The 25,757-nt window shown below is 46.1% G+C and overlaps 3 protein-coding genes across 3 annotated transcripts; all 3 read right to left on the bottom strand.

The window, feature by feature from the left end:
* Positions 1–1,817, bottom strand: BBBOND_0006200 (hypothetical protein, conserved; the record flags this gene model as incomplete). Its single annotated transcript, XM_012915446.1, is given in 2 exon segments — positions 1–1,778; positions 1,790–1,817. Coding segments are annotated over 2 exon segments (1,806 nt in total), but the record flags the coding sequence as incomplete, so codon positions are not given.
* Positions 1,818–4,281: 2,464 nt separating this feature from the next.
* On the bottom strand, positions 4,282–9,285 carry BBBOND_0006190 (hypothetical protein, conserved; the record flags this gene model as incomplete). Its single annotated transcript, XM_012915445.1, has 1 exon — positions 4,282–9,285. The coding sequence occupies one exon, from the start codon at positions 9,283–9,285 to the stop codon at positions 4,282–4,284; it is 5,004 nt and encodes a 1,667-aa protein (XP_012770899.1).
* Positions 9,286–11,655: 2,370 nt separating this feature from the next.
* BBBOND_0006180 (hypothetical protein, conserved) lies at positions 11,656–17,778 on the bottom strand (the record flags this gene model as incomplete). Its single annotated transcript, XM_012915444.1, has 1 exon — positions 11,656–17,778. One exon carries the CDS (start codon positions 17,776–17,778, stop codon positions 11,656–11,658), a length of 6,123 nt encoding a protein of 2,040 aa, XP_012770898.1.
* Positions 17,779–25,757: the final 7,979 nt, after the last annotated feature.

Genomic DNA, 25,757 nt, shown 5'->3' with positions numbered 1-25,757 from the left:
CAGATCAGTTTGGATTTTCGTATGAGTAATGACTGTGAGGGTTGATGATGCTTGTCGAAGCCATTCTCTGAACTTTGCTCCAACTTTTTGATCCAGCTGACTTACATCACCGCTCTGCTTAACCACACCATATTCCACGGCTCCTAATTGAGCGAAATATACTCCAACCTCAGCTTTAATAAGATCCCTAAACTGCGCTAAATCCTTTCTGACAGCCTTATCCACTTCACCAAATGCCTCCAAAGCTGCACGGACCTTTTCACTGATATGTTTATGCGCCGCACGCATAGCACCGTTCAACTTCAATGCATCCTTATATAGTTTTCCCGCAGCGTCCTTAATCTGTTTGACGTAATTATGTGAACCGTCCTCTCCATTCAATTCATCCAGAATCGTAGCAACAAAACGCAAGGACTGGCTGACCAAAAATGCCGCCTTTGTGATCCAAATCATCAGGCGGTTGTTAACGCTGCTCAATGTTCCCTGCACCTCAGCAACAACGTCTTTCGCAGCGTCAATGGCAGCAAGTTGAATATAAAACGTATTCTTGTTTTCCTTATAATCGAGCTCCTTGACAACTTCGGCACATTGCTTAAGAGCTTTATGAAGAGAAGAATCCGTTTGATTTTCAGACCATTTGTTTAGTTCGTGAGTAGCGTTTTCTAGACCTTCCACAGCTTTCTGAACATGCTCATCAAGTGCAGTGATCGTATTATCCAGCTGACTAGTCATCAATTCAATTTTCTTCTCTGCCGTCTTCGTGACTAAGTTTGCTTGATCAATAATTTCATTGCTTTTTGCAGCCACCTTTTCGCACACCGTGCGAAGTCCATCGTAATCCTCAACCGTATTCTGCTTGAAAGTGTCAATAGCGTTATTCAGTAAATTGATATGCGGAAGTAAATTGTTTCTGAGTTTTTCATCGACGTATTCGACCGCATGAATGGCATAATACGGTTGGTTGGATAATTCTTTGATGGATTTGATCCAATTGTGCAACTCACCATGTTTTTTGGAGGCTTCATCAAAATCTTGATTTTTCCATTTTTCGATACCGGTTGCAGCATTAGTCGTGTCATTTTTTAAAACATCGATATATTTCGTTACATCATTATTTTTCTTTTCCACCTCCCCCAACCACCCCTTAATTCCCTCCTTGACCGGGCCAATCACAGCCTCCAAACCTTTTTTGCCTTTATTAAGATTTTTGTTTAATTCATTTACTGCTTCATTTAATGTTGTTTTGTAAGATGATAAGTTTGGATTTTCTTTTACTTCAGTGATTATACTAGACAAAAATCCCATCACCCCGTCACCAAGCCTATCAAGGTCAGAGTACACAATGCCCTGGCCAGTGTAGCCTTTGGAAGTCTTATCGTAACCAAGAAAGGTCTCAAGACCGTCACATAAATTAACAAGGATATTTTCATTATTAGTTTTAGCAAGTGATTCAGTGAATTTCTTAAGCTTATTAGTAAGATCTTCAAGTTGTTTCTCACGCTCTTCAATGTCATTCAAAGCTTTCTTAGTAGCAGAGTCCTGATTACGGGAGTGGGAATTTTTGCAGTCAGATACAATTTGTTTATATAGGTCTAAATTACGATTATTTTCAGAGTTAACAGATTTTTCAGATTTTTTAAGTTCATCAATTTTCTTCTGGTAGAACTGGCAAGTGGACTCATTTCCCTTATACTTAACAGGGCATTCAAGTTTATCTTTTTCGGCTTGGAGGGACTTTTCAGCCTTCTCAATAGCCTCCTCAATCAACTTTTTCAAAGCTTGAGACAACTTGGTAAGCCCTTCATCACCTTGACCATTCCCATACCTAACCTGGATCAACCAGTCGATGGACTCAGTCAGAAGGTGAGGGAAGGGTGGCAAGGCAGAAGTTATTGGTATGGTTTAAGGAGGTCATAGCGGTAATATGACGAGGTGATTCGAGGGATGTAGAGTGGATCAAGGGGCGATGTAGAGTGGGTTAGGGAGCGATGTAGAGTGGATAAAGGGGCGATGGAGAGTGGATAAAGGGGCGATGTGGAGTGGGTAAAGGGGCGATGTAGAGTGGGTAGAGGAGCGATGTAGAGTGGGTAAAGGGGCGATGTAGAGTGGGTAAAGGGGCGATGTGGAGTGGGTAAGGGAGCGATGTAGAGTGGATAAGGGGCGATGTGGAGTGGGTAAGGGAGCGATGTAGAGTGGATAAGGGGCGATGTAGGGTGGGTAAAGGAGCGATGTGGAGTGGATAAAGGAACGATGTAGAGTGGGTTAGGGAGCGATGTAGAGAAGGTTAAGGGGCGATGTAGAGTGGATAAAGGGGCGATGTAGAGAAGGTTAAGGGGCGATGTAGAGTGGATAAAGGGGCGATGTAGAGTGGGTTAAGGAGCGATGTGGAGTGGGTTAGGGAGCGATGTGGAGTGGATAGAGGGGCGATGGAGAGTGGATAAAGGGGCGATGTAGAGTGGGTAAAGGGGCGATGTAGAGTGGGTTAGGGAGCGATGTAAAGTAGGTAAAGGAGCGACGTAGAGTGGGTTAGGGAGCGATGTAGAGTGGATAAGGGGCGATGTAGAGTGGGTTAAGGGGCGATGTAGAGTGGATTAAGGGGCGATGTAGAGTGGGTTAGGGAGCGATGTAGAGTGGGTTAGGGAGCGATGTAGAGTGGATCAAGGGGCGATGTAGAGTGGATAAAGGAGCGATGTGGAGTGGATAAAGGGGCGATGTAGAGTGGGTAGAGGAGCGATGTGGAGTGGGTAGAGGAGCGATGTGGAGTGGATTAGGGAGCGATGTAGAGTGGATAAGGGGCGATGTAGAGTGGGTAAAGGAGCGATGTAGAGTGGGTAAAGGGGCGATGTAGAGTGGGTTAAGGGGCGATGTAGGGTGGGTTAAGGAGCGATGTAGAGTGGATAAAGGAGCGATGTAGAGTGGGTTAAGGGGCGATGTAGAGTGAGTTAGGGAGCGATGTAGAGTGGGTAAGGGAGCGATGTAGAGTGGATAAAGGAGCGATGTGGAGTGGATAGAAGAGCGATTAGAGGAGGTTAAGGGGCGATGTAGAGTGGGTTAGGGAGCGATGTAGAGTGGGTAAGGAGCGATGTAGAGTGGGTAAAGGAGCGATGTGGAGTGGGTTAAGGAGCGATGTAGAGTGGATAAGGGGCGATGTAGAGTGGGTTAGGGAGCGATGTAGAGTGGGTAAGGAGCGATGTAGAGTGGGTAAAGGAGCGATGTGGAGTGGGTTAAGGAGCGATGTAGAGTGGATAAGGGGCGATGAAGGGTGAGTTAGGGAGCGATGTAGAGTGAGTTAAAGGGCGATGTGGAGTGGATAAGGGGCGATGTAGGATGGATTAAGGGGCGATGTGGAGTGGGTTAAGGGGCGATGTAGAGTGGGTTACGGGGCGATGTAGAGTGATTAAAGGGCGATGTAGAGTGGATAAAGGGGCGATGCTGAGTGGGTTAAGGGGCGATGTAGAGTAATAAAGGAGCGATGTAGAGTGGATAAAGGGGCGATGAAGGGTGGATAAGGGGCGATGTGGAGTGGACCAAGGGGCGATGTAGAGTGGGTAAAGGGGCGATGTAGAGTGTGTTAAGGGGCGATGTAGAGTAGGTAAAGGGGCGATGTAGAGTGGATAAGGGAGCGATGTAGAGTGGATAAAGGGGCGATGTAGAGTGGATAAAGGGGCGATGTAAGGTGGAGTAAGGGGCGATGTGGAGTGGGTTAAGGGGCGATGTAGAGTGGGTTAGGGAGCGATGTAGAGTAGATTAGGGAGCGATGTGGAGTGTATAAGCAGCGATGTAGAGTGGATAATAATCACCACTTGTGACCATGTCATCGCTGCCGTAACCATGTCATCGCTGCAGTGACCATGTCCTCGCTGCCGTAACCATGTCATCGCTGCAGTGACCATGTCCTCGCTGCCGTGACCATGTCATCGCTGCCGTAACCATGTCATCGCTGCCGTAGCCATGCCATCGCTGCCGTAACCATGTCATCGCTGCCGTAACCATGTCATCGCTGCCGTGACCAAGACATCGCTGCCGTGACCATGTCATCGCTGCCGTGACCAAGACATCGCTGCCGTGACCATGTCATCGCTGCCGTGACCATCAACTTGGTCACCACTTTGGTCAGCACCTTGGTCAACACGTTGGTCAGCACCTTAGCCAACACATTAACTTTGTACTACACAATCACATACAACGATTAATAAGTGATACAACAGATAACATTACAATTCATAAGTTAGGTGAGTAGGTGATGCTAGGTGAGTGTAGATAGTGAACACGTGAGTACGATTATGGTTGCAGATAAAACATTTTCCCCAGTTTGTTAACACGTGCAGCAGCAAGTAGTGACTGAGCAGCGATGCGATGACTCGAGGGACTATGTAGATGCGATTTGATGTGGAGGAGATCGAGGCGGATGACCATGATGTGGAGGAGGTACAGGAACGAGAGGAGCCAGAGGGAAAGGACAAGGTAGGAGAAGGGTTCACGGATTCTCCACAAGAACATGTCGCATTCGTCAAACAGTTTCTCGAAATATTTCGATTTTAGAACATTCTTCAATTGACTACAGAAATCGGAGCACTTCTTCGGCGCATCCTTGTCATTCAACGTCGACGCTTCACCAAAGACGAAACCATACTGGTAGAGCGTTGGTGCGACGCCTTTGCAGTCGACGATGGAAGGACATTGACAGATGGCAGATGGCTTATCCTTATCAACAACACCATGCTGCCCCTTCTTACACTTATCTCCTCTCAGACATCCACGGCATCCCCAGTCCTGGCAGTTGATGGAGCAGAAGGCGTTGTAGAGATTGTTGAGCAGATCCCAGAATGTCCACGGGAGGTAGATGGCCCAGGAGAGGTAGTGGTCGGAGTGTTTCTTGGCAAAGTAACCATATGAATCTCCGCAGACAGAGGAGAGATAGGGGGCGCAGTAAACGTGGTTTACTTTATCAACACATGATTTAACCATGGACAAGCTTGCTAAATCTGCATACAGAGGAAGATGATCCTTGTCCTGATGGCTACCTCGCGCATCACCATACGCTGTTCTCAGCGCATCGGTTAGTGGAGTTGTGTCGGAATAAAGCTTAATTGACTGACTTTTCATGGCCTCTTCAACGTATCCCTGTGTGCCATTCTTGCCAGTTCTTGTGGAACCCTCTCCCCAACCCTTAACTAAATACAACGCAAAACCGAAGTGTTCCGGCAAGCTGCTGGGCGGTTTGGGTACGAAGGAGAGTAAGGGTGTAGCGATGCCGTTACTGAAGAATTTGGTCAGCACGTTACCCAGCTCTTTACCCAGCTTCGTACTTCCTGAGAAACCTCTGAAGCCGAGGGGAGTTAGACATGGCTGCCCGGGTGTCGCCTTGGGGCATGATTTACATTCGGCTTTACAACCGACGCTGGTTAACTGATGAGGTAGGTGGCCGGGTAGACAATCCCCAAGGAACGACATAAGTGGTGACCTAGGTTGGCACTCGGTCTCAGTCTTTGAGTGCTTTGTACATGGCAACTTGGCTGACTGCACATCCTTCCCGTACTTGCACCTGTACCAGCCATGCTCGGAGGTCAAAGTGTCACACTGGCTATGCAAGAACTTGAGCGGCGGAAATATTCTACGCAGTATGTCAAGCAACGTATGTAAGCAGTCCTCAGCGCGGGATGGATACGAGAATTTGAGATGGTTGGTGCGGAAGTCAACAGCATACGTGGTGAATTCGTCTCCAGTGCCGAGTATAGTAGTGAGCACGGTGGGAGCGTAGGATGTTAGATGAACAATTGCGTTGGTAATGTCACCACGTCGAATCATCAGTGGGTACGCGGTCAATGAATTGGGAGTTTTATCCTCAACCGTGATGTATTCGAACTCAATGCTGTCGTCCTCTTTCTTCTCACGCTTATCGAAAAGAGCATCGAAACCGTCCGTTGTCAAATCGAAATATACGTTGTTATGCGGGAGACCAGACATCCAACACAGCATTTCATACACGCTACATGGCTGTTTTTTCGATGCAAAGGTTGCCATGTGATTGATGGAATAGTATGTCTCCAGGTGGTGATGAAGGCAATTGATTAGGTCGAAGATGTGGAAGTTACTGGATTTTTTAGGCTTCCCTGTCTCTTGATCTTTATTCGATTCGCACTCCTTAAGATGCTTAATTTCACTATCGCTGCTGTATTTCTTCGTCATGAGTCTCTCATGAACTTGCTCGCCCTTCATACTGCTCTTGCACTGCAGTTCACCGTTCTGGTCGGTGTCCTTAATAGCAACACGGTAACCGCATTTTGTCAAAAATGAACCTAAACTACTACCGGAATAAATTTTCTTTGGCGCCCATTTTGTTTCACATTGCTCCCTCAAATACTTGAGGTCCTCACTCACCATCTCCACTATCGTCAGGCAGACCTTGGCGCAGTTGCGGCCCTCAGGGGTTAAATCGTAATTATCGGTTGAGGTGTCAGAAAGTTGTGTTTTGGCAGGCTTTTGATTCTCAGATGAAGGTTTAACTTCAAGCAATTTACCCATCTTCCTCCCACTATACCTGTTCACGTACGCGTGGCCGAGTTGCTCGGCGAATTTGGAGAGGCCGGTCTTGAGGGGGCCGAGGAGGGGGGAGGGGGAGGTGAAGGAGGGAGAGAGGGATGTGACAAGAGAGTTGAGGGAGGTGAGTAAATCATCGAAATGATGGTCAAACATGTATTGCCGAGTCAAATGGCCATTTTGTTTAAGGTAGTGAAGAAGTGAATCCACGGCGTCCTTGAGATGTCTCACCTTCTCGGACTGGTCGGTGGGCTGTGGACTCTTTCCGGGGGTCATGGCTTGTTCCTCGGTGTATTCTAAATAAGAGCCAACAAGCATCTTAAATTGTAATGCCATATGCTTGAAATCATCGACACTCCTCTGTTGGAAAAGCGTACTCATCTTCTGAAATGTGGTTTCATGATTATTCATTCGTTTCATGAGACCTTTGAGACCGTTGCGTTTGTCGTAATGCAGGATTTCAATGACTACAGGTATCTGAGATTCAACTGAGATTTTTAAGGCCTTCAAGTCTGCTTTATGCCGCTCGGCAAACAGCATTCGTACTTCAGTGGTTAGGGTGGAGAATGATTTTACGGCAAGATCAATAAGATAATTTCGTAAGTTTTCGACACCAGATTTAGCATTTTCACGAACTGAGTTGAAAGTTTGCTGAAGACTGCTGATGGCATTTGTCATGGCGTTGTCAGCTAGCTCAAAGGATTGACGCATAAACGAGATCTTATCTACGAGGTTATTATACAAATCGTAAATGTTCTGTTTTGTCTGCAGAGTGGCTTTATCAACTAAAGCAGGAAGACCCTGAAGGTGACTTATGATCTCGTCGATCTCCCCGGCATCGGTGGACTTGGTGACTGCAGCGATGTTCTTTTGCAAATCTTTCAGCTTATCGTATATTTTTGCAAGCCGTTTTATTGATAAATTCAAATCGCTCGAATAGTCGGCAGTCAAAGTATACCCTTCTTCATCAGCCGTCACAATCATCTGATCCAAGTCTGCCAAGTAGTGAGACACGCTGTTTTTATTTTGGCTATGTGGTGCTCCATTCTGAGCAAGCTGCTGAATAGCGTGAATGAATGCGTCGAACTTACTAGTAAGATTGTTGGACGTATATAACAGGTGGCCAATTTGGGGAGCTTCATCTAGAGCTTTTTTCACATCGGTTTGAATACTTCTTATCGCACTTTTAATTGCGCCACTGTCGTTTAGATGCATTCTATAATGGGTCATAAGGTGTTTAACACTATCCACTTTTTGATGAGCTTTCTTTAAGGCGGCAGCTACAGCATTTTGAAGGTCTTCCCGGATTGCGTCAATTATTGTGATAGATTTATTAGTTTTTTTGTTAGTCAGTTTTAGGCTATCGTGGAAAGCCTGCAGGGCTTCATTGAGATCATCACTCCCTAAGTCTTTACCGTTCATCGTTAATGATTTTTCTTTGGCGGCGGAATACAGTTTCTTAAGTTCGCCATCAAGTAAGTTGAGTATGTCATCCGGTTTGACAGATGACGCCGAGGGCCCGTTCGCAGCTTGATCTGCTTTATTTGCTGCTTCCTTCAGTTTATCCACGTACCATCCCATTCTTTCATTTATACCGAACTTTAATTCCATCAAATCTTTGCTAACTGCTTCATCTAAGGTCTTGAGACTTTCCTGGGCCGCAGATACTTTTTCCTCTAACGCTCTCCCGGCCTGCATTATTGAAGCCCAAAGGTGCTCATTCTGCTGATATATTTCTTCTGCCGCAGTTGTGACGGCTGCTTTCTTCTTCGGCAATTTTCCTACCTCCTCACCATTCAGAACGTTAACTAGTTCACCTATTGTTGCCTGTGCTTTATGCACAGCTGTCAAAGCAGCATCTTTCCACTCATTCAATTTTATATTTTCCACACTCACATCATTGCCAATCTTTTGAACGTCGGTCTTCAAAGCTTCAAAATGATTTTTTAGTTTCGAGTTTCCCTTATCCCCTCTGTCCGCATCTATATTCGCCAAATGAATTTTAAGATTTTCAAATTGTTCAACAATTTTGTACTTATACGTCGTGTCGAAATTTTGGATCAGCCTCTCAGCGTCCGTCAACGTCTCATGTATCCCTTGAAAATATGTCCTCTTATCATCATTCAACCTGTTTATTACGCCGACGACCCTATTAAATTCCTCGGCAAATGTGCTCAGCAATACATTACTCCCCGTTTCTATGGAATTCACAACATGATCTCTCTGTGTCACCAATTGATCATCGACGCGCTTCGCTTGCCTGAACAAATCGCTGTCATTAGCGGTATTTTTCAACATCTTTAATGCTTCATCTATTTTTCCTAATGGAACTTCTAACTTAGTTTTCAAGCCGTAGTCCAGTGACATATAGCCTTGCGAATTGTTTTTCAGAACGGACATGGTCCCAAATAGATCAGCCGTACATTTTATAAATACATCGTGAATTTGTTCGAGACTTCTATCATGGTAACTATCGAATTTCGCAATGTACGTATCAGTTATACTATTGTTCAGCAACTTTACATTACGCTTTAATGCCTCTGTTTTCTCTCTAACTTCACCTTCATACCCCTCCAACCACCCCTTCACCGCGTCGACAGACGCCGCAAGCCCAGCACGCCCGGAGCCAATTTTTTTATTTACCTCTTCTAGTACTTTTTCAAGTCTCTTATCAAGATGTATGTCATAAGTTGTCACTTCATTTTCATCTTTCACCGCACTGAGAACACCACTCAAAAACGCCATCACCCCGTCACACAGCCTATCCAAGTCCGAATACACTATCCCCTGGCCAGTGTAGCCTTTGGAGGTTGGAGAGTAACCAAGAAAAGTCTGAAGGCCGTCACATAAATTATCTAAGAGGTTTTTAGGATCATTTGACGCATTTTTAGGATTAGTCAAAAATCCACAAAGCTTCTCCACTTTCCTCAAAGCGGCCAACTTGGACTGCAATTTGGCTGGGTCAGCAGAGGGAGAGGGGGAAGAAGGAGAGTTAATTTTAGGTGATTCAAGCTTCTTAATTGTCTCTTCAGTAAGCTGAATATCTTTCTTAATTTGCTCACTAAGCTCCCTAATTTTCTCGGTGTCAACAGGCTTGCCAGCAGACTTGACAGACTCAGAAAGGTTAGTAACAAGAGAAGAGTAATCATCTTTTAGGTCATTTTTAAGGTCTGGATTAGTGTCGAAACAAGCGATAATAGCATTCTTAACGGCTTTCTTAACACTCTCACTCTCACCAATGAAACTCCCAAGTTGCCCAGCCAGGTGACCAAGGCTAATGAGCTTGGACTCAATGTCATTCAAGGCTCTTCTAGTAGCATCGTCAGTAAGAGAATGGTCGGCATCAACAAGTTATTATATAGGTTTATAGAGGTCATAGCGTTAATAAGACGAGGTAATTCGAGAGATTTGGAGTTAAGGTGAACATGATGGGACTTGGCAGTGGCAGAGGTGGAAGGAGGGAAGGGAAGGGTGACAAGGCACAAGTTATGAGGATGGTTTATAGAGGTCATAGCGGTATTATGGCGAGGTGATTCAAGGGATGTAGAGTGGATAAAGGGGCGATGTGGAGTGGTTTAAGGGGCGATGTAGAGTGGATAAAAGAGCGATGTAGAGTGGGTTAGGGAGCGATGTAGAGTGGATAAAAGAGCGATGTAGAGTGGATTAAGGGGCGATGTAGAGTGGGTTAAGGGGCGATGTTGAGTGGGTTAGGGAGCGATGTAGAGTGGGTTAGGGAGCGATGTGGAGTGGATAAAGGGGCGATGTAGAGTGGGTTAAGGGGCGATGTTGAGTGGGTTAGGGAGCGATGTAGAGTGGGTTAGGGAGCGATGTGGAGTGGATAAAGGGGCGATGTAGAGTGGGTTAGGGAGCGATGTGGAGTGGATAAAGGGGCGATGTAGAGTGGGTTAAGGGGCGATGTTGAGTGGGTTAGGGAGCGATGTAGAGTGGGTTAGGGAGCGATGTGGAGTGGGTTAAGGGGCGATGTAGAGTGGGTTAAGGGGCGATGTGGAGTGGGTAAAGGGGCGATGTAAGGTGGATAAAGGGGCGATGAGGAGTGGGTTAAGGGGCGATGTAGAGTGGATAAAGGAGCGATGTAGAGTGGGTTAAGGGGCGATGTGGAGTGGGTTAGGGAGCGATGTAGAGTGAGTTAGGGAGCGATGTAGAGTGGGTTAAGGAGCGATGTAGAGTGGGTTAAGGAGCGATGTAGAGTGGACAAGGGAGCGATGTAGGGTGGGTTAAGGGGCGATGTAGAGTGGATTAAGGGGCGATGTAGAGTGGGTAAAGGGGCGATGTAGAGTGGATAAGGGAGCGATGTAGGGTGGACTAAGGAGCGATGTAGAGTGGGTAAAGGGGCGATGTAGAGTGGGTTAGGGAGCGATGTAGAGTGGGTTAAGGAGCGATGTAGAGTGGATTAAGGAACGATGTAGAGTGGGTAAAGCGGCGATGTAGAGTGGGTTAAGGAGCGATGTGTAGTGGATAAGGGGCGATGTAGAGTGGGTTAAGGGGCGATGAAGAGTGGGTTAAGGAGCGATGTAGAGTGGATTAAGGAACGATGTAGAGTGGGTAAAGCGGCGATGTAGAGTGGGTTAAGGGGCGATGTGGAGTGGGTTAAGGGGCGATGTAGAGTGGATAAGGGGCGATGTAGAGTGGGTTAGGGAGCGATGTAGAGTGGATAAAGGGGCGATGTAGAGTGGGTTAAGGGGCGATGTAGAGTGGATAAGGGTGCGATGTAGAGTGGATAAGGGGCGATGTAGAGTGGATTGTAAATCACCACTTAGGTCAGGTGCTTTGTCCATGTCATCGCTGCCGTGACCTTAACTAGGTCAGGTGCTTGGTCATGGCATTGGTCAGCACATTGGTCAGCACATTGGTCAACACATTGGTCAGCACCTTGGTCAGCACCTTGGTCACCACTTTGGTCAGCACCTCGGTCAGCACTTTGGTCATGGCATTGGTCAGGTGGTAGGTCAGCCACTAGGTCAGCACATAACCCACATGCTAACTAAGCAATCACATACGACGATTAATGAGTGATTTAAAACATTAGACAGCAATTAGTTGTATAGGTGAGTAGGTGATGCTAGGTGAGTGTAGACAGTAATCACGTGAGTACGATTAAGGCTGCAGATAAAACACTCTGTTAAGCTTGTTAACACGTCCCGCAGCAAGTAGTGATTGAGCAGCAATTCTATGACTTGACGGACTGTGCAAATGCGATTTGATGTGGAGCAGGTCGAGGCGGATGACCATGATGTGGATGAGGTACAGCAAAGAGAGGAGCCAGAGGGCTAGTGTTAGGGTCATGAAGGGGAAACGGATATAATATAGGAAGTTGTCGCACTCCTCAAACAATTTCTTGAAATATTTCGATTTTATAACATTCTCCAACTGACTACAGAAATCAGAGCACTTCTTGGGCGCATCCTTGTTATTAAGCGTTGAGGCTTCACCAAAGACGAAACCATATTTGTACAATGTCGAGGCTACACCTTTGCATTCCACAATGGATGGACACTGACAATTACATTTCTTCGTAACGTCGTTGACAGACCCGTGTGATCCTTTCCTGCACTTATCGCCTTTTAAGCAACCACGGCATCCCCAATCTACACAAGCGATGGAACAGAACGCATCGTACAGATTTTTAAGGAAGTCCCAAAATGTCCATGGAAGGTATACGGCCCATGACAGATATGTTTCCGAATTCTTGTGTGGTAAACACCCGTAGTAATCCCGGCACAGCGACGCCAAGTACGGGCCACAATGGTTATCACGAGAACACAAAGTATCCATTGACAGACTTGACAAGTCGTAATTTTTAATTTCAGTACCTTGGTTCTTACCAGCTTGATTATGATATTTCGCAGCATCGTGCGTATTCTGATTGTTTCCATAGGCATCACGCAGTGCATCCGTGAGCTTTGTGCGCTCGTCGTACAGGCCAATGGACACGCTACTAATGGCATCTTCAAAAGGTTTTTCCACACCTGTCTTGCGCTTCTGGTTGTCGCTACCAACCCAGCCAGCAACAAGCGACAACGTGAATCCGAAATGCTCCGGCAGCGTAGACGGCGTTTTGGGTTGTAGGCTGAATAGGGTGCTAAGATCGCCATTGCCGAAGAACTTGGTCAACACGTTACATATATCTCTACCTTCACGTGTGGTCCCAGAGAAACACCTGAATCCAAGTGGCGTGATACACGGCATCCCGGGCGTGGATTTCGGGCAGGTTGAACATTTGGCTTTGCAACCAATGCCAGTCAGGGCGTGAGGTAAATGACCCGGAAGGCAATCGTTTAGGTAGCTCATTAGTGGCGATTTTGGTTGGCACGTAGGTTGGCACGTTGTTTGACAATTTGCATGGCACGTTGCTTCACTGCTTGAGTGTCCGCTACATGGCCATTTGGTTGTATGGACATCCTTGCCATAACGGCAACCAGCCCAGCCGAATTCGTTTGCGGCAATGCCACATTGCGTTTGCAAGTATTTGAGTGGTGGGAACAATCTACGCAAAATGTTGAGGAACATGTCAAGGCATTCCTCACCCGAAGAGGGGTAGTACAACTTGAGTGAGTTGGTGGAGTAATCGACAGCGTACATGGTGTTCTCGTCACCGGTGCCAAGGATTCGACACAATACGTCGTGCGATTTAGCACAGATATGATCGACGAGATTGCAGGTGTTCTCGTAAGTAAGTCGGTTTGGATACGCGTCGATGTGCACGTGTTCCGTCCGATCCACTGTGAACTCAATGTCACCGTCGACCTCTTTTTCCTGCCGCTTTGGGTCTACAAACATATCACTTAGACCGTGTAGTAACAACTCATTATATGCCTTATTGTGCGGAAGCCCGGTAAGCCAGCATAGCATTTCGTAGACGGAACATGGTCTTTTGGAGGATGAAGTGGACAGGTGGCAAACATCGTAATAATCGGGAAGGTAGTCGTAAATGTATTGTAATGCGTGTTTGATATTGGATTTGGAGTTATAAACTTCAGTGTATCCCTCGCCGACAAGGAACCCGCGTACATCTGAACCCATGCAGTCAGGCTTATTACGTAGCTCACCGTCCTGCTTGGATTCGAGAGTAGCAACGCCGTAGCCGCATTTATGGAGGAATGTGCCGAGACTGCTTGAGGCATAGATCTGTTTAGGCGACCACTTCTCAGTACATTGCTCTCTCAAATAGCTGAGGTCCTCATTTAGAAATTCGAGTGCACTGAGGAAGGCTTTGGCGCAGAATGTAGTTTCAGGATTGCCCTCCTCCCACTTAATCGTCTGACCAGAGTACGTGTTAATATACACTTTCTGAAGCTCCGTAACTATGCCGAAGAATCCCTCCTTTAATGCTTGTAGGATTGGACTGGAAGTGTCACCGAATTTCGTAGGAGTGAAGTCATTCAATGCCGTTTGTAGTCTCTGCAGATGTTTAATAACCTCATAGTCAAAATGATGTGAACCCGTAAGGTATGAAAAAGTGTCCTCCAAAGCCCGTGACACTGAGATAACTGTCTGTAGTAGAGGGGGGAAAGTGTCTTGAATCTGGTCATCATTATGATTTGATGTCTCAATTTTGGCAAGCACATTCCCAAACATATCGGTCTGTTTCATAACTGCGCCCACGAACTCCTCGAAACCGCTCTGTACCTTTTCAGCTGCGGTGCTCAGTGGCATTGATTGGGGAGTAGACTTAATATTAATTTCTTTGATTGGCTTAATTTTATCAATAAACTTCTCGTAAAAGTTTCCCATCAACCCCTTGAACCCGATCGTCAGATCCGCATCAATCTCCCCCGGCAACCCCGCCAACTCCTTTTCGACCTTGTCCGCGAACGCGGTGAGGAGCGATTTCACGGAGGTGACGTAGTTGCGGCGGGCGGCGGTGGTGAGGAGATCTTTAGCGATGTTGACTTGGGAGTAGACATAATCTATGAGGTTTCGTATGGTTTGATCTTTTTCTGCGTCAGCGTAGGATTCGATGAAATAGTCGGCCAATGCAATGGGACCGCTCTCCAGGTTGTTCTTAAGAGTGGTGAAATTTCCTATTATTTTCTCGAGGCCTTTGACGGAGGAGTGGGCAGTCATTCCATCAGCCGAAACCTTGACAGGATCACTTTCCTTAAGCATCTTCTCCAAATCCAACAGGTAGGCATTCACTGTAGTATTGACGCTGTCCTTTTTAACAAGCTTTTCAACGGCTTCGGTGAATTTGTCCAGGCTGGAGTCGACGGCGGTGCGCAGAGTGGAGAAGGTTTTGTTGTGGATTTGTGTATCACCTCCGTTCTTTTCTTCTACGACATCTTTCAACGTCTCAGCAACCACCTGATCGTTAATCCCTTTGATGGCGTGTGGGAGTTTGTTTGCGTCAAGAATGGCATTAAGGTTAGTGGTCTGAAGAGCAGTCAGTTTACTCTGATCAACGTGCTTTGTGTAACGCGTAAAACTAGATGTGGCCTGACTTAAGTCAACCGATGAAACACTATTACCCGGCAACTGCTGCCTAGCCACAGCGTTGACATTATTTATAGATTTATCGACGTCGACGGCAACTGTATTATTACCGGAGCCAATGCCAAGAGCTTTTTTTACGTTGTCTTCCAGCGTCTCGGCTGCACTTGTAGCTATACTCAACTGAGCAATCTTGGAGTCTATTATGAATTGATCGAATTCATTCTCCGCACCCTTAACCGCTTTCTGTAGCGCGGTAAGAATGGTTTTGACGACCCTACTAATAAAATAGTCGCCTGTAATCTCCGGTCTATTTTGGCTGTGTTCAAACTGTTTGGCGTAGGATTGTAAAAATGCGTTCGCTCTTTGTAAATGCTCATCAATCTGCTTGCCGTAATTGCATAAATATTCTTTAATATCAGACAAATTTGCTTCAACATTTGGTTTCGTTCCCAGGTTTGATGAAGAAGCATTAATGGCTTCGATTGGACTTATAATCCGCTGCTGGATTATGCGTTTCACTTCTTCATCAACTCTTATCATGTTACCTCTGCCAAGTTTTGCTTTAACTGATTTTATGAGTCTCTCCTGTATACCCTCACATTCCACCAACTGTTGAACCATGCTCTGAATGGATGCTTTAAATCTATTCTGAAACGTTTTTGCATATTCTCTTACTTGGAAGATAATTCCCATGAGACCTGTTTTAGGGTTCTCTCTTCCACCCACACTTCCCGTAATTTCTTTAAGTTTTGTTCTGAAATATTCGACTATGTTTTTAATTTCTTGATTTTCATTTCCTTCTCCTGATTCTCCAGTCGTAATACCTGCATACAGCTTCCCAATTGCTTGCTTAACTTTATCAACCTCACCGGTAATCGCCTCCCTCACCTTCGACAAATCCTGCTTCAGGTCATCATTCATTTGGTGCACAGCTTTCAAGGCTTCTTGTACTTTCTGCTCAACCTGCTGCTTAGCATCGTACGCTTTGGTCCTAAGCTCTTCCGCCTTCTCTTGCAATGCTTTTGCCGCTTTTTTCACCGCTCCTTTATCCCCGGAATTTTGTTGATAATCCCTCCCGTTCAACTTCGAAACAATCTCATCACACTGCGACTTCGCCTTCGTAACGGCTGTGTCGCCTGCTGACTTCCACGCAGTCAAATGTCCGATGTATTCCCCGAGATTGTCTCTAATTGGTTCAAGGTTATTTTTCATTTCCGTAACCTTCTCTTTCAATTTCTTAACTAGTTCATCTACCTGGTATTTTACCTCACCGTTAACTGATAATTTCAGACTCTCCATCGTTGCTCTCACCGTTCTCTTCATGTATTTATAGTCATCCCACTCCTTCTGCGCCAACTGCTCAAGTCGCTGTGTTTCATGTTTGACTGCCTTCGTGGCTACAAGTACATCATTACGTAACTTAGAGTTAAGATCATTAACAGCAGTTTGCATGTCTAATCTTTGTTCTAGGTCGAATGCTTCGTTGAATCTATCGGCATTATATTGACAGTCACGAAGATACTGCCTAATATTTATCACAGCGTATTCCACGTGCTCCTCACTGTACGTCACAGCCTGCACGGATTTCTTGGTTGTACCTGAAACAGCATCATTTTCTAAAACTTTACTTACCTTATCATTCATGGTATTTAACTGCATCTCTAAATTGTTTATCTTGGCTGTGATATCATCATTCTGTTTTTTCACGTCCCTGTTATACTTCTCGATTTCCTTGGGCAACTTTTCGAAAAGCCTTTTAAAGCCCTCGTGCCCTGAGCAAAGATGATTGTTAATTTCATTACTTACCAAGTTTTGTAATGTATTTTTACCGACATTGTATGTCTGAGTGTTTTTCACCGCACCAAGCACACCACTCAAAAATCCCATCACCCCGTCACACAGCCTGTCCAAGTCGGAGTACACAATCCCACTGCCGTCGTAGCCTTTGGAGTCAGAGTTGAAGCCGAGGAATTTTTCGAGGCCGGAACATAAATTATCTAAGAGCTTTTTAGGATCATTTTGTTTAGTATTAAGATTCTCATAAAATTCACAAAGCTCCTTCACTTTCTCCAATGCCTCCAACTTGGACTGCAATTTGGCTGGGTCAGCAGAGGGAGAGGGGGAAGAAGGAGAGTTATTATTAAGGTTATTAGGCTTACTAAGTTGATCATTAAGACGCTGAATTTCTGCAGTAACTAACTTATTAAGCTCACTAATTTTCTTGGTGTCACCAGCCTGGACACCAGACTTGACAGACTCAGAAAGGGTAGTAACAAGAGAAGAGTAAACATTTTTAAGCTCTTCATGACTGTTAATTTTAGCGATAATAGCATACATAACGGCTTTCTTAACACTCTCACTTTGACCAACAAATCCTCCAAGCTGGCCAGCAAGGTGACCAAGTTGAATACGGCTATTATCAATATCCTTCAACTGCTTTTTCCTGGCGTCATCAGTAAGAGAATGATCTGCATCAATGTGCTTTTGTAAGTCGGATTCAGCTTTAAGAAGCTTGGAGTTGTCGGATTTAGCTCCCTCAATTTTCTGTTTAAGCTCCTCACAACACTTGTTATTATTAGGAAGATAATTGCAATGAAGTTCATTTTCACGCTTTTCAAAGCTTTTAGTAGCGTTCTCAATAGCCTCCTCAATCAACTTTTTCAGAGCTTTGGCCAACTCATCAAGACCCTTACCTTCACCATTCCCATACCTAACCTGGATCAACCAGTCGATGGACTCACGGAGATTTTCCGGACAGTCCGTTAATTTCTTAGGGACATGCCTCATTTTCAAGGCTCACTTACCTCGCACTTTCACTCACGTTTCTAACTAATCACGACCACCCGCACTCAACACGCATGCCACAGCTACATTACATAACTCAACTCAAACTCATGCACATGGAATCTCGATGGAATCTCGCTCACAGTCACACTACGTTATGGAATCACGCAAAAACTCACCAATTTCGCAGCCTTCCTCGCTCACCTAACAAGGAAAACCGTTTATATCGCTACCTCGACCACCTACCTCAGCGGAATCTCGGCCTTCGCTCTCCCTTCCGGCGCCATTCGCTCCTGCTCACGGCTCTTGCCCAGCCTTCCAGTCAACAACGACATCGCACTGAGGATTCCATATCGCATCACCATGCGCCGGCCGGTCTCCCACGGGGATGGGGTAAAACGTTCGAATAAGTGACGATGCGCACCTACGTTACATATGACTACGCTGCTAATTTCTATTCAAATCAAATTCATACGCACTCTTTACTCAAACACTCAACTCTCACCCAGCCTCAAAAGCTGGGTTGCCTCCAAATCGGAGCTACAACCATTCGCCCAGTTCCCGGCCCTTCCCAACCGTTCCTGAAGGCGCCCGTTCCTTCATCAGGAGCAGTGAAGAGCAACGAAAGTGTTCGCTAGATGAGCTACGAGAGCGGCAGTAATGCCTACGAATATGTGATCACCGATAAGGGTGAGAGGAGCAACGAAGCCGTGAACAAGCGGCTGAGTAACGTGTTGACCAAGAAGGTACCCAAAGAGGTAACCAAGAAGATAAGCAAATAGCTAAGTAAACGGCTGAATTGATAGCTGACTGATACCCTCCCTCTCTACTTTCCCATTCCCCCGGCTTACGCCTTCCGCTCTACGACGTGCTTAACTCGCTGCTAGTCTGCTTGTTTATCACGGCAGCTTATCGCAGCTGCTTCGTGACCAGAAGTACACTGTTAATTATCACATGTGCCACCGCGTTAAATTGTGCGCTAGTCTAATTGCTTATCGCTATTTTTACGTGTTAACATTCTATCACGTGAATCTGCTCGTGATATTGTTACTCAGCGTTGCGACGCTGATTTGTGTATTCCCATTTCGTCCATTCGTCTTATTTCAGTCACACGGGCAACTGACGTTGCCTGCTGTTTAGTTTCTAGCTCATCTGACGCCAATCGCGGCGCCTCGTGTCTCTTTGGCTGCATAATCGCTACCACGTGTATACCGTCACATGCGCGTACCGCGCTCGACTAGCAACAACGCATTATTGATGAAGCGGTTCTCACGCACATTCCAGCTTAATCAACGTTGCATCGCTAGCAGTGAGATTTGCTCTGATAAGGCAAAATTGTTATACAGCTGAGAAACTGTCAATCACATCATCAAATGACATATTATCGCATCAACGACGTTATTCCAAATGCACGGCGGATACCCTCCGCCAGGTCTAGCACAGCGCCGACACCCCTGGTAGCCTAGGACGAAGAGGAAACGGGCCACGTCGTCCAGGAAAATTATAGGCGGCTAGTCAAGTAATTATGCGTCTGAGATGTGATTAGTGACGTGATTAGGGATGCGTGACAAAACAAATCATTCCGCTAGGTGAAACGTGAGCAGTGGAAAACGCAACATGTAACGCCGTGGCCACGACCACTGCGGACAACAGGTAAGTAACAAGGTGGGTTGACATAGCGATTATTATAACATCATTCCATACATCTGAAGACATGAGAATGCTATTCATCGCGTAATCATGTCGGCGATAATACGCCGTACACGTTAGCTACCTGTCCGCCAGAAGACATGCAGCGACCGGCACTCACGCAGCGAATAGCACGTAATTACAGCATCACATATGTGATACGAAAGGCATGTAGAGCACGAATTAATACAGTTTTCCGTGCACCACCCACCCAGCACTAGGCAGCTCCGCTGCCTGCCTCGACCTAATGGCTCATCTATTAGACGTGACAGACAGATGTGCTGCGTATTTTACATTGCCTATTATGTGTCATTGAGATCTTGTTTAGTCAACAATTGCTTAACAAATTGCGACATGCCGTCGGACACCAATTCGCCCAGCACCGGAGCATAAGCGCAGCAGGGAGCGGCTGGTGAGTTAACGGTCTAGTTACTGCTCAAAAACATTATGAATTATATGGTTAACGTGTGGAATAATGTTGTATGTAAATCGTTAATTAAAAGCTTAGGTGATTGTGTTGACTATTTAAATGTACACCAATGGGTAACATAAGGCGTAACTTGCTGAGTAACTACCTATGTTAGTATTAAAATTGCTATGTGACTTTTAGATGAAAATACACATATGTGGATATATTACACCGCCTAAACACACGCTCATTATTTTTCGCATTTGACCACTACCCAGCTGTGTCACCCTGTCTGCCAGTGCATTCATTACTTGACCGTTGTGCAATCTACCGCTCATACTTACGTGCTCATTGACCTCGTAAATTATACGTTAAACGTTACTAATGTTCTTACATAACAATTCTGTAGTCATGTCTCATTAAGAAGGTCGGCCGTCAGCTAGCTGCTCGGCATGGATATAGCCGGAATCTCGGCGGTGGCGGACGTAATTGCGTTTGTAAAAGTGGCTTAAAATAAGACGGAATAACATCATGTGTGCGAAAAACGTGACGTGGCATTCCAACCTTATTTGAGTAGTTAGGCGGTGCCTGTGGTATCGTACTCCGCCAGTCACTGGTCGGCCGGGGTACGCGTCGTGGCAAAAAATTCGCCAAAGTAGAAAATGCTGTAAAATGTCTTAAAATGATTGGTAAGCGTGTTTGGTGACTCTAGATGTGCGGTAAAAAATTTCCTATCCGACTCCACCTGCCGGTGTCGTCATGTGTCTATCTGGCGGCGCTCGGTGTCGCAGCGACCGCTCGGCTGCTGGTGTGTCATACATGACGTATAATGTACGTAAATGACGTGAGGCATCAGCCCCGATTTTTACCCACTTTGACCCAACAGCTGTGGTGTAGCCTGACGGGGGCCCTTGGGCCCCGATAGGGTGGTGTGGGATGTGTGGCTGCACACATGTGTAATTAGTCAGGCGTGTCTGGGCGTGGAAACACTATAACCTGCGCGGGTATCGGGAGATTCGGAATACATTTCCGATGTTCGATTGACCCCGCACACGTAGTCTAGTCATCACCATGGTCAGCTTACGGCTGACTGCTAGCACGTGTCTACTCACTTAAGTGGCCGGTGGCAGCGATTAAAGGTATGTTCACGATATGTGATGTATTTTGCTCATTTGTCTCAGGAAGCGCAATCTGCGTCTTTTTCGCTGGGCACCGGACTGCTTACGCCTTGCACATTTACACCTCACAGGTGCGTTGCTGCGTACGCGTTTCCATGGAAGCTCAGATAGCATAGTGCAGCAGAAACACGGCGCGATGTCATCTGGGTAATTTGCACAGTAGCGTTTAGGGATCACATCCCTCGGATGCGTGTTCCATCTGAGCAGTCTGCCGCTGTCTACGCTTGGCTCCCGGCGCACGACTGGTCGGCCGGTGTTTTCTTGCACATTCTCATTTTCGCCAGCGTCGTCGAGCGTCTCATCATTTGAGTGCTGCGATACTGACGGCGAATAGCGTATGATAGTTAGTCCTACTCGGTGTGGCGGTGGCGTCTCTCTGCTGACGTTGCGTGTGTCGGCGTGGTAGCGAATTGGCGGCACTGCGTTCCACCGTTCTGCTTGCGGCGTCATCAGGTAGTCAAACATATTAACGTTGATAACATCATTGCAGCTCACGTCGTCCAGCGTCAGGACGTCACGCTCCTCCTTTGCCAGCTGCGGTTCCTCGCTGCGCTCCTTGATCCGATTCATGTGATGCCTCTGCCAGTCGAGAAACTTGGCGTCCTCTAGCGCGTCGTCCAGTGCAGTTTCGAGTTGCATAATGTGCGATTCCTTGGCCATCTGATGCGGATCAAGCGGCAGCTTGTAATTGTCATCGCGGACAGTCTGCAGTTCCTTGTAGATGCGGCCCACCCGCGACCACAGTTCCCTCCTGGTAGGCGAACGGAAGTGAGCCGGCTGATGCGTGTAGCCGAATCTGGCGTACGGAAAATCGGCAAGCAATCTGCTAGGGGACTGGTATGCGTCCTGTGTTGAGAGCATCGCATTGGAAGCCGGCGTCTCGTCGGCCATTTCTGTCATGTCATATACATATTGCTGTGAGTTTGTGCGTTGATTCCGCAGTCGGCTGCTGCGTCGAGGCGTGTCCTTGCTGTATGTTGGAGTCCGCACTTCCTGCTTGTTGACGTCATCTGTCGTCTCAACAGGCCTGACTTTCCTGGGTCTGCCCCTCGGACGCTTGACTTTCTGCTCCGGTTGCGGAATTCCTGTGAAGGGTGTAGTTGTCGGCGTCGCGTTACCATAGCACAGCTGCTCCTGCTTGACAGCGTCGTTAGTCTCAACAGGCCTGACCTTTCGCGGCCTGCCTCTAGGACGTTTGACTTTCTGCTCCGGTTGAGGATAGACTGTAATACATGCGCTGGCCGGCGTCGCGTTACCATTGCACTGCTGCTCCTGCTTGACAGCGTCGGGAGTCTCAACAGGCCTGACTTTCCGCGGTCTGCCTCTCCGACGCTTGACAATTTCGCTGGTCTCAACTGGCCTGACCTTCCTGGGTCTGCCTCTCGGACGCTTGACTTTTTGCTCCGGTTGAGGAGAGACTGTGATGGGTGTAGTGGTCGGCTGGGTGTCATTATTGGTCTGCAGTTTGATAGCGTTGTTTGGCGACGGCTTGAAGTAGTAATCCAGAGTCCGCTGGCGTATCATCTTGGCATGTGGAGTGTCATGAGGTGATTACAGTGCAGAGTGCCGATGAACGCATGATTGATGATCGCTATTCCTGCGAAAGATGCTTGTTGCGCATGTGGGTATTTACATAGCTCACCGTCGTTATTTGTTCCCTTGTACCGCCAGCATGCGGGGGTAATTGCTTGAATGTTTTCCGCTTAAAATTGCCTTCAACTGCTCCCCATTACAGCGCATCCGGCAAATACCGTATCGATGATGCATGCACTTTCAATGAGCATGAAATTGTCTAGAGAAAGGAGCGACCGCGGTCGCGACTCGTGCATAACACATACGCATCTACAGATCATTATACCAACTATCATTGGCATCGCGATTATCGCGTTACGTAACTGTCTTAACATCGCAAATAGCTCATTAAAGTAGCGTAGTTGATTAGTGCACCCGGTGCGCATGCTGTCTAGATGCATGTTTACATTTACATGCACATGCACAAACATGCTGCAAAACGGTGTCCACTTTCTGCATGTTGGCCGTTCAGAATGTTTCGCCAGCATTCTCCCGGACGGTCGGCCGAGCCTTGGCGAGTCCAAGTTGCGGTGTTCAGGCGTGGAGAACCTGGCTCCGGCGAGTTGGATGGCCGGCTACCGTCTGGTAAAAAATTTGATTAATTACTATTTTCCTATTGTTTTGACTTTGTAGACGTTCCGCTGTCTATCTGGACGTTTGTCAAGTGCGCTCCAACTCTGTTCGTGTCTAGGTGGGCGTAGGTTAGTTGTCTGATCCAGCTGTTTTGTTGATTGCCGCTTACATGACTGTGCGTTTCTTTTGATGCGTGTTTTATGTGTTTCTTTTGTTGCGTAGATTCATATTATATGTATGCCATCAACTAATATGTTTGCAGACCGACGGAGCTGAGGAGCCGTGTCTCGACTGTGCTGACGAGCACTTGTGATATCAGCTTGGCGGCGTGTCTCTTGATGAGGCAGGGGAGAGCATGTCGGCCGCTGATGAACGCGTCGAGTAATGTATTATTATGATTACTATTAGTGCCAGTAACTCAATTCAGTAGGGAGGCGGAATGAGGTGTGACATTCCGGCCATCCCCTTTCGTGGTCAAGATCGCAATTAACATCAGGCATATTAATTTAATGCGGAGAGGACGTCGATGCGTGTTTATGTGTATCATGTGCGTTGCTTAAGTAGATTTGACTGCTTGCTTCATGTCGTGTGGAGTGTGGCTTGGTCAGAGCGTTGCCTGGCACCGTGGTTAGTGCATTGGTGGGCCTTTTTGGTAGCGCTTTGGTGAGGTGTTTGGTTTGTGGTTTGGTTGATTGGTTGGTTATGTAGTTGCTCATTGTGTTGGTAAAAGTGTTGGTTAATGTGCTGTGCAGTGATTTGTTGAGTGCTTGGCATTTGTGTTGGTCACGTCGGTGACTGCCGGCAGGTGGCGAGGCGTGGCGGTGAAGCGCCGAAATAGAGACACTGAGTAGCGTGACAGTAGCGTTGATTAGGCACACGGGTAGCGCAGTCATAGCGTTGGTAGCGGCGGGCAAAGGTGCGTGGTTGCGCTGCCAGTCCATCCGTCACACTCAGGCAGCGGGGAGTCATGAGGGTGGAAAAGGGCTTGGTGATTAAGGTAGTGGACTTGTAGGCGGATTGTTCGCCGAGTTAGGTGGCACATAGAGATTGTAAGTGCGTAGTGAGATTACAATAACAAGGCAAATTAGAATCAAGGCTTATCTAAGGCCAGAAACAGGAAGATGAGTAGCTGAATAAGATAAGATGAGTAGCTGAATAAGATAAGATGAGTAGCTGAATAAGATAAGATGAGTAGCAATAACAAGGCAAATTAGAATCAAGGCTTATCTAAGGCCGAGCGAAGTGAGGCCAGAAACAGGAAGATGAGTAGCTGAATAAGATAAGATGAGTAGCTGAATAAGATAAGATGAGTAGCTGAATAAGATAAGATGAGTAGCAATAACAAGGCAAATTAGAATCAAGGCTTATCTAAGGCCGAGCGAAGTGAGGCCAGAAACAGGAAGATGAGTAGCTGAATAAGATAAGATGAGTAGCTGAATAAGATAAGATGAGTAGCTGAATAAGATAAGATGAGTAGCTGAATAAGATGAGTAGCTGAATAAGATAAGATGAGTAGCTGAATAAGATAAGATGAGTAGCTGAATAAGATAAGATGAGTAGCTGAATAAGATAAGATGAGTAGCTGAATAAGATAAGATGAGTAGCTGAATAAGATGAGTAGCAATAACAAGGCAAATTAGAATCAAGGCTTATCTAAGGCCAGAAACAGGAAGATGAGTAGCTGAATAAGATAAGATGAGTAGCTGAATAAGATAAGATGAGTAGCTGAATAAGATAAGATGAGTAGCTGAATAAGATAAGATGAGTAGCAATATCAAGGCAAATTAGAATCAAGTCTGATCTAAGGCCAGATACAGGAAGATGAGTAGCTGAATAAGATAAGATGAGTAGCTGAATAAGATAAGATGAGTAGCTGAATAAGATAAGATGAGTAGCTGAATAAGATAAGATGAGTAGCTGAATAAGATAAGATGAGTAGCTGAATAAGATAAGATGAGTAGCTGAATAAGATAAGATGAGTAGCTGAATAAGATAAGATGAGTAGCTGAATAAGATAAGATGAGTAGCTGAATAAGATAAGATGAGTAGCTGAATAAGATAAGATGAGTAGCTGAATAAGATGAGTAGCAATAACAAGGCAAATTAGAATCAAGGCTTATCTAAGGCCAGAAACAGGAAGATGAGTAGCTGAATAAGATAAGATGAGTAGCTGAATAAGATAAGATGAGTAGCTGAATAAGATAAGATGAGTAGCTGAATAAGATAAGATGAGTAGCTGAATAAGATAAGATGAGTAGCTGAATAAGATAAGATGAGTAGCTGAATAAGATAAGATGAGTAGCTGAATAAGATAAGATGAGTAGCTGAATAAGATGAGTAGCAATAACAAGGCAAATTAGAATCAAGGCTTATCTAAGGCCAGAAACAGGAAGATGAGTAGCTGAATAAGATAAGATGAGTAGCTGAATAAGATGAGTAGCAATAACAAGGCAAATTAGAATCAAGGCTTATCTAAGGCCAGAAACAGGAAGATGAGTAGCTGAATAAGATAAGATGAGTAGCTGAATAAGATAAGATGAGTAGCTGAATAAGATAAGATG

The sequence above is a fragment of the Babesia bigemina genome, scaffold Bbigscaff_77314 (assembly GCF_000981445.1).
Source record: "Babesia bigemina genome assembly Bbig001, scaffold Bbigscaff_77314".
Classification (NCBI taxonomy): Eukaryota; Apicomplexa; class Aconoidasida; order Piroplasmida; family Babesiidae; genus Babesia; species Babesia bigemina.
The sequence above is the reverse complement of the archived record's forward strand: the minus strand, read 5'-3'. Positions and strand labels throughout refer to the sequence as shown.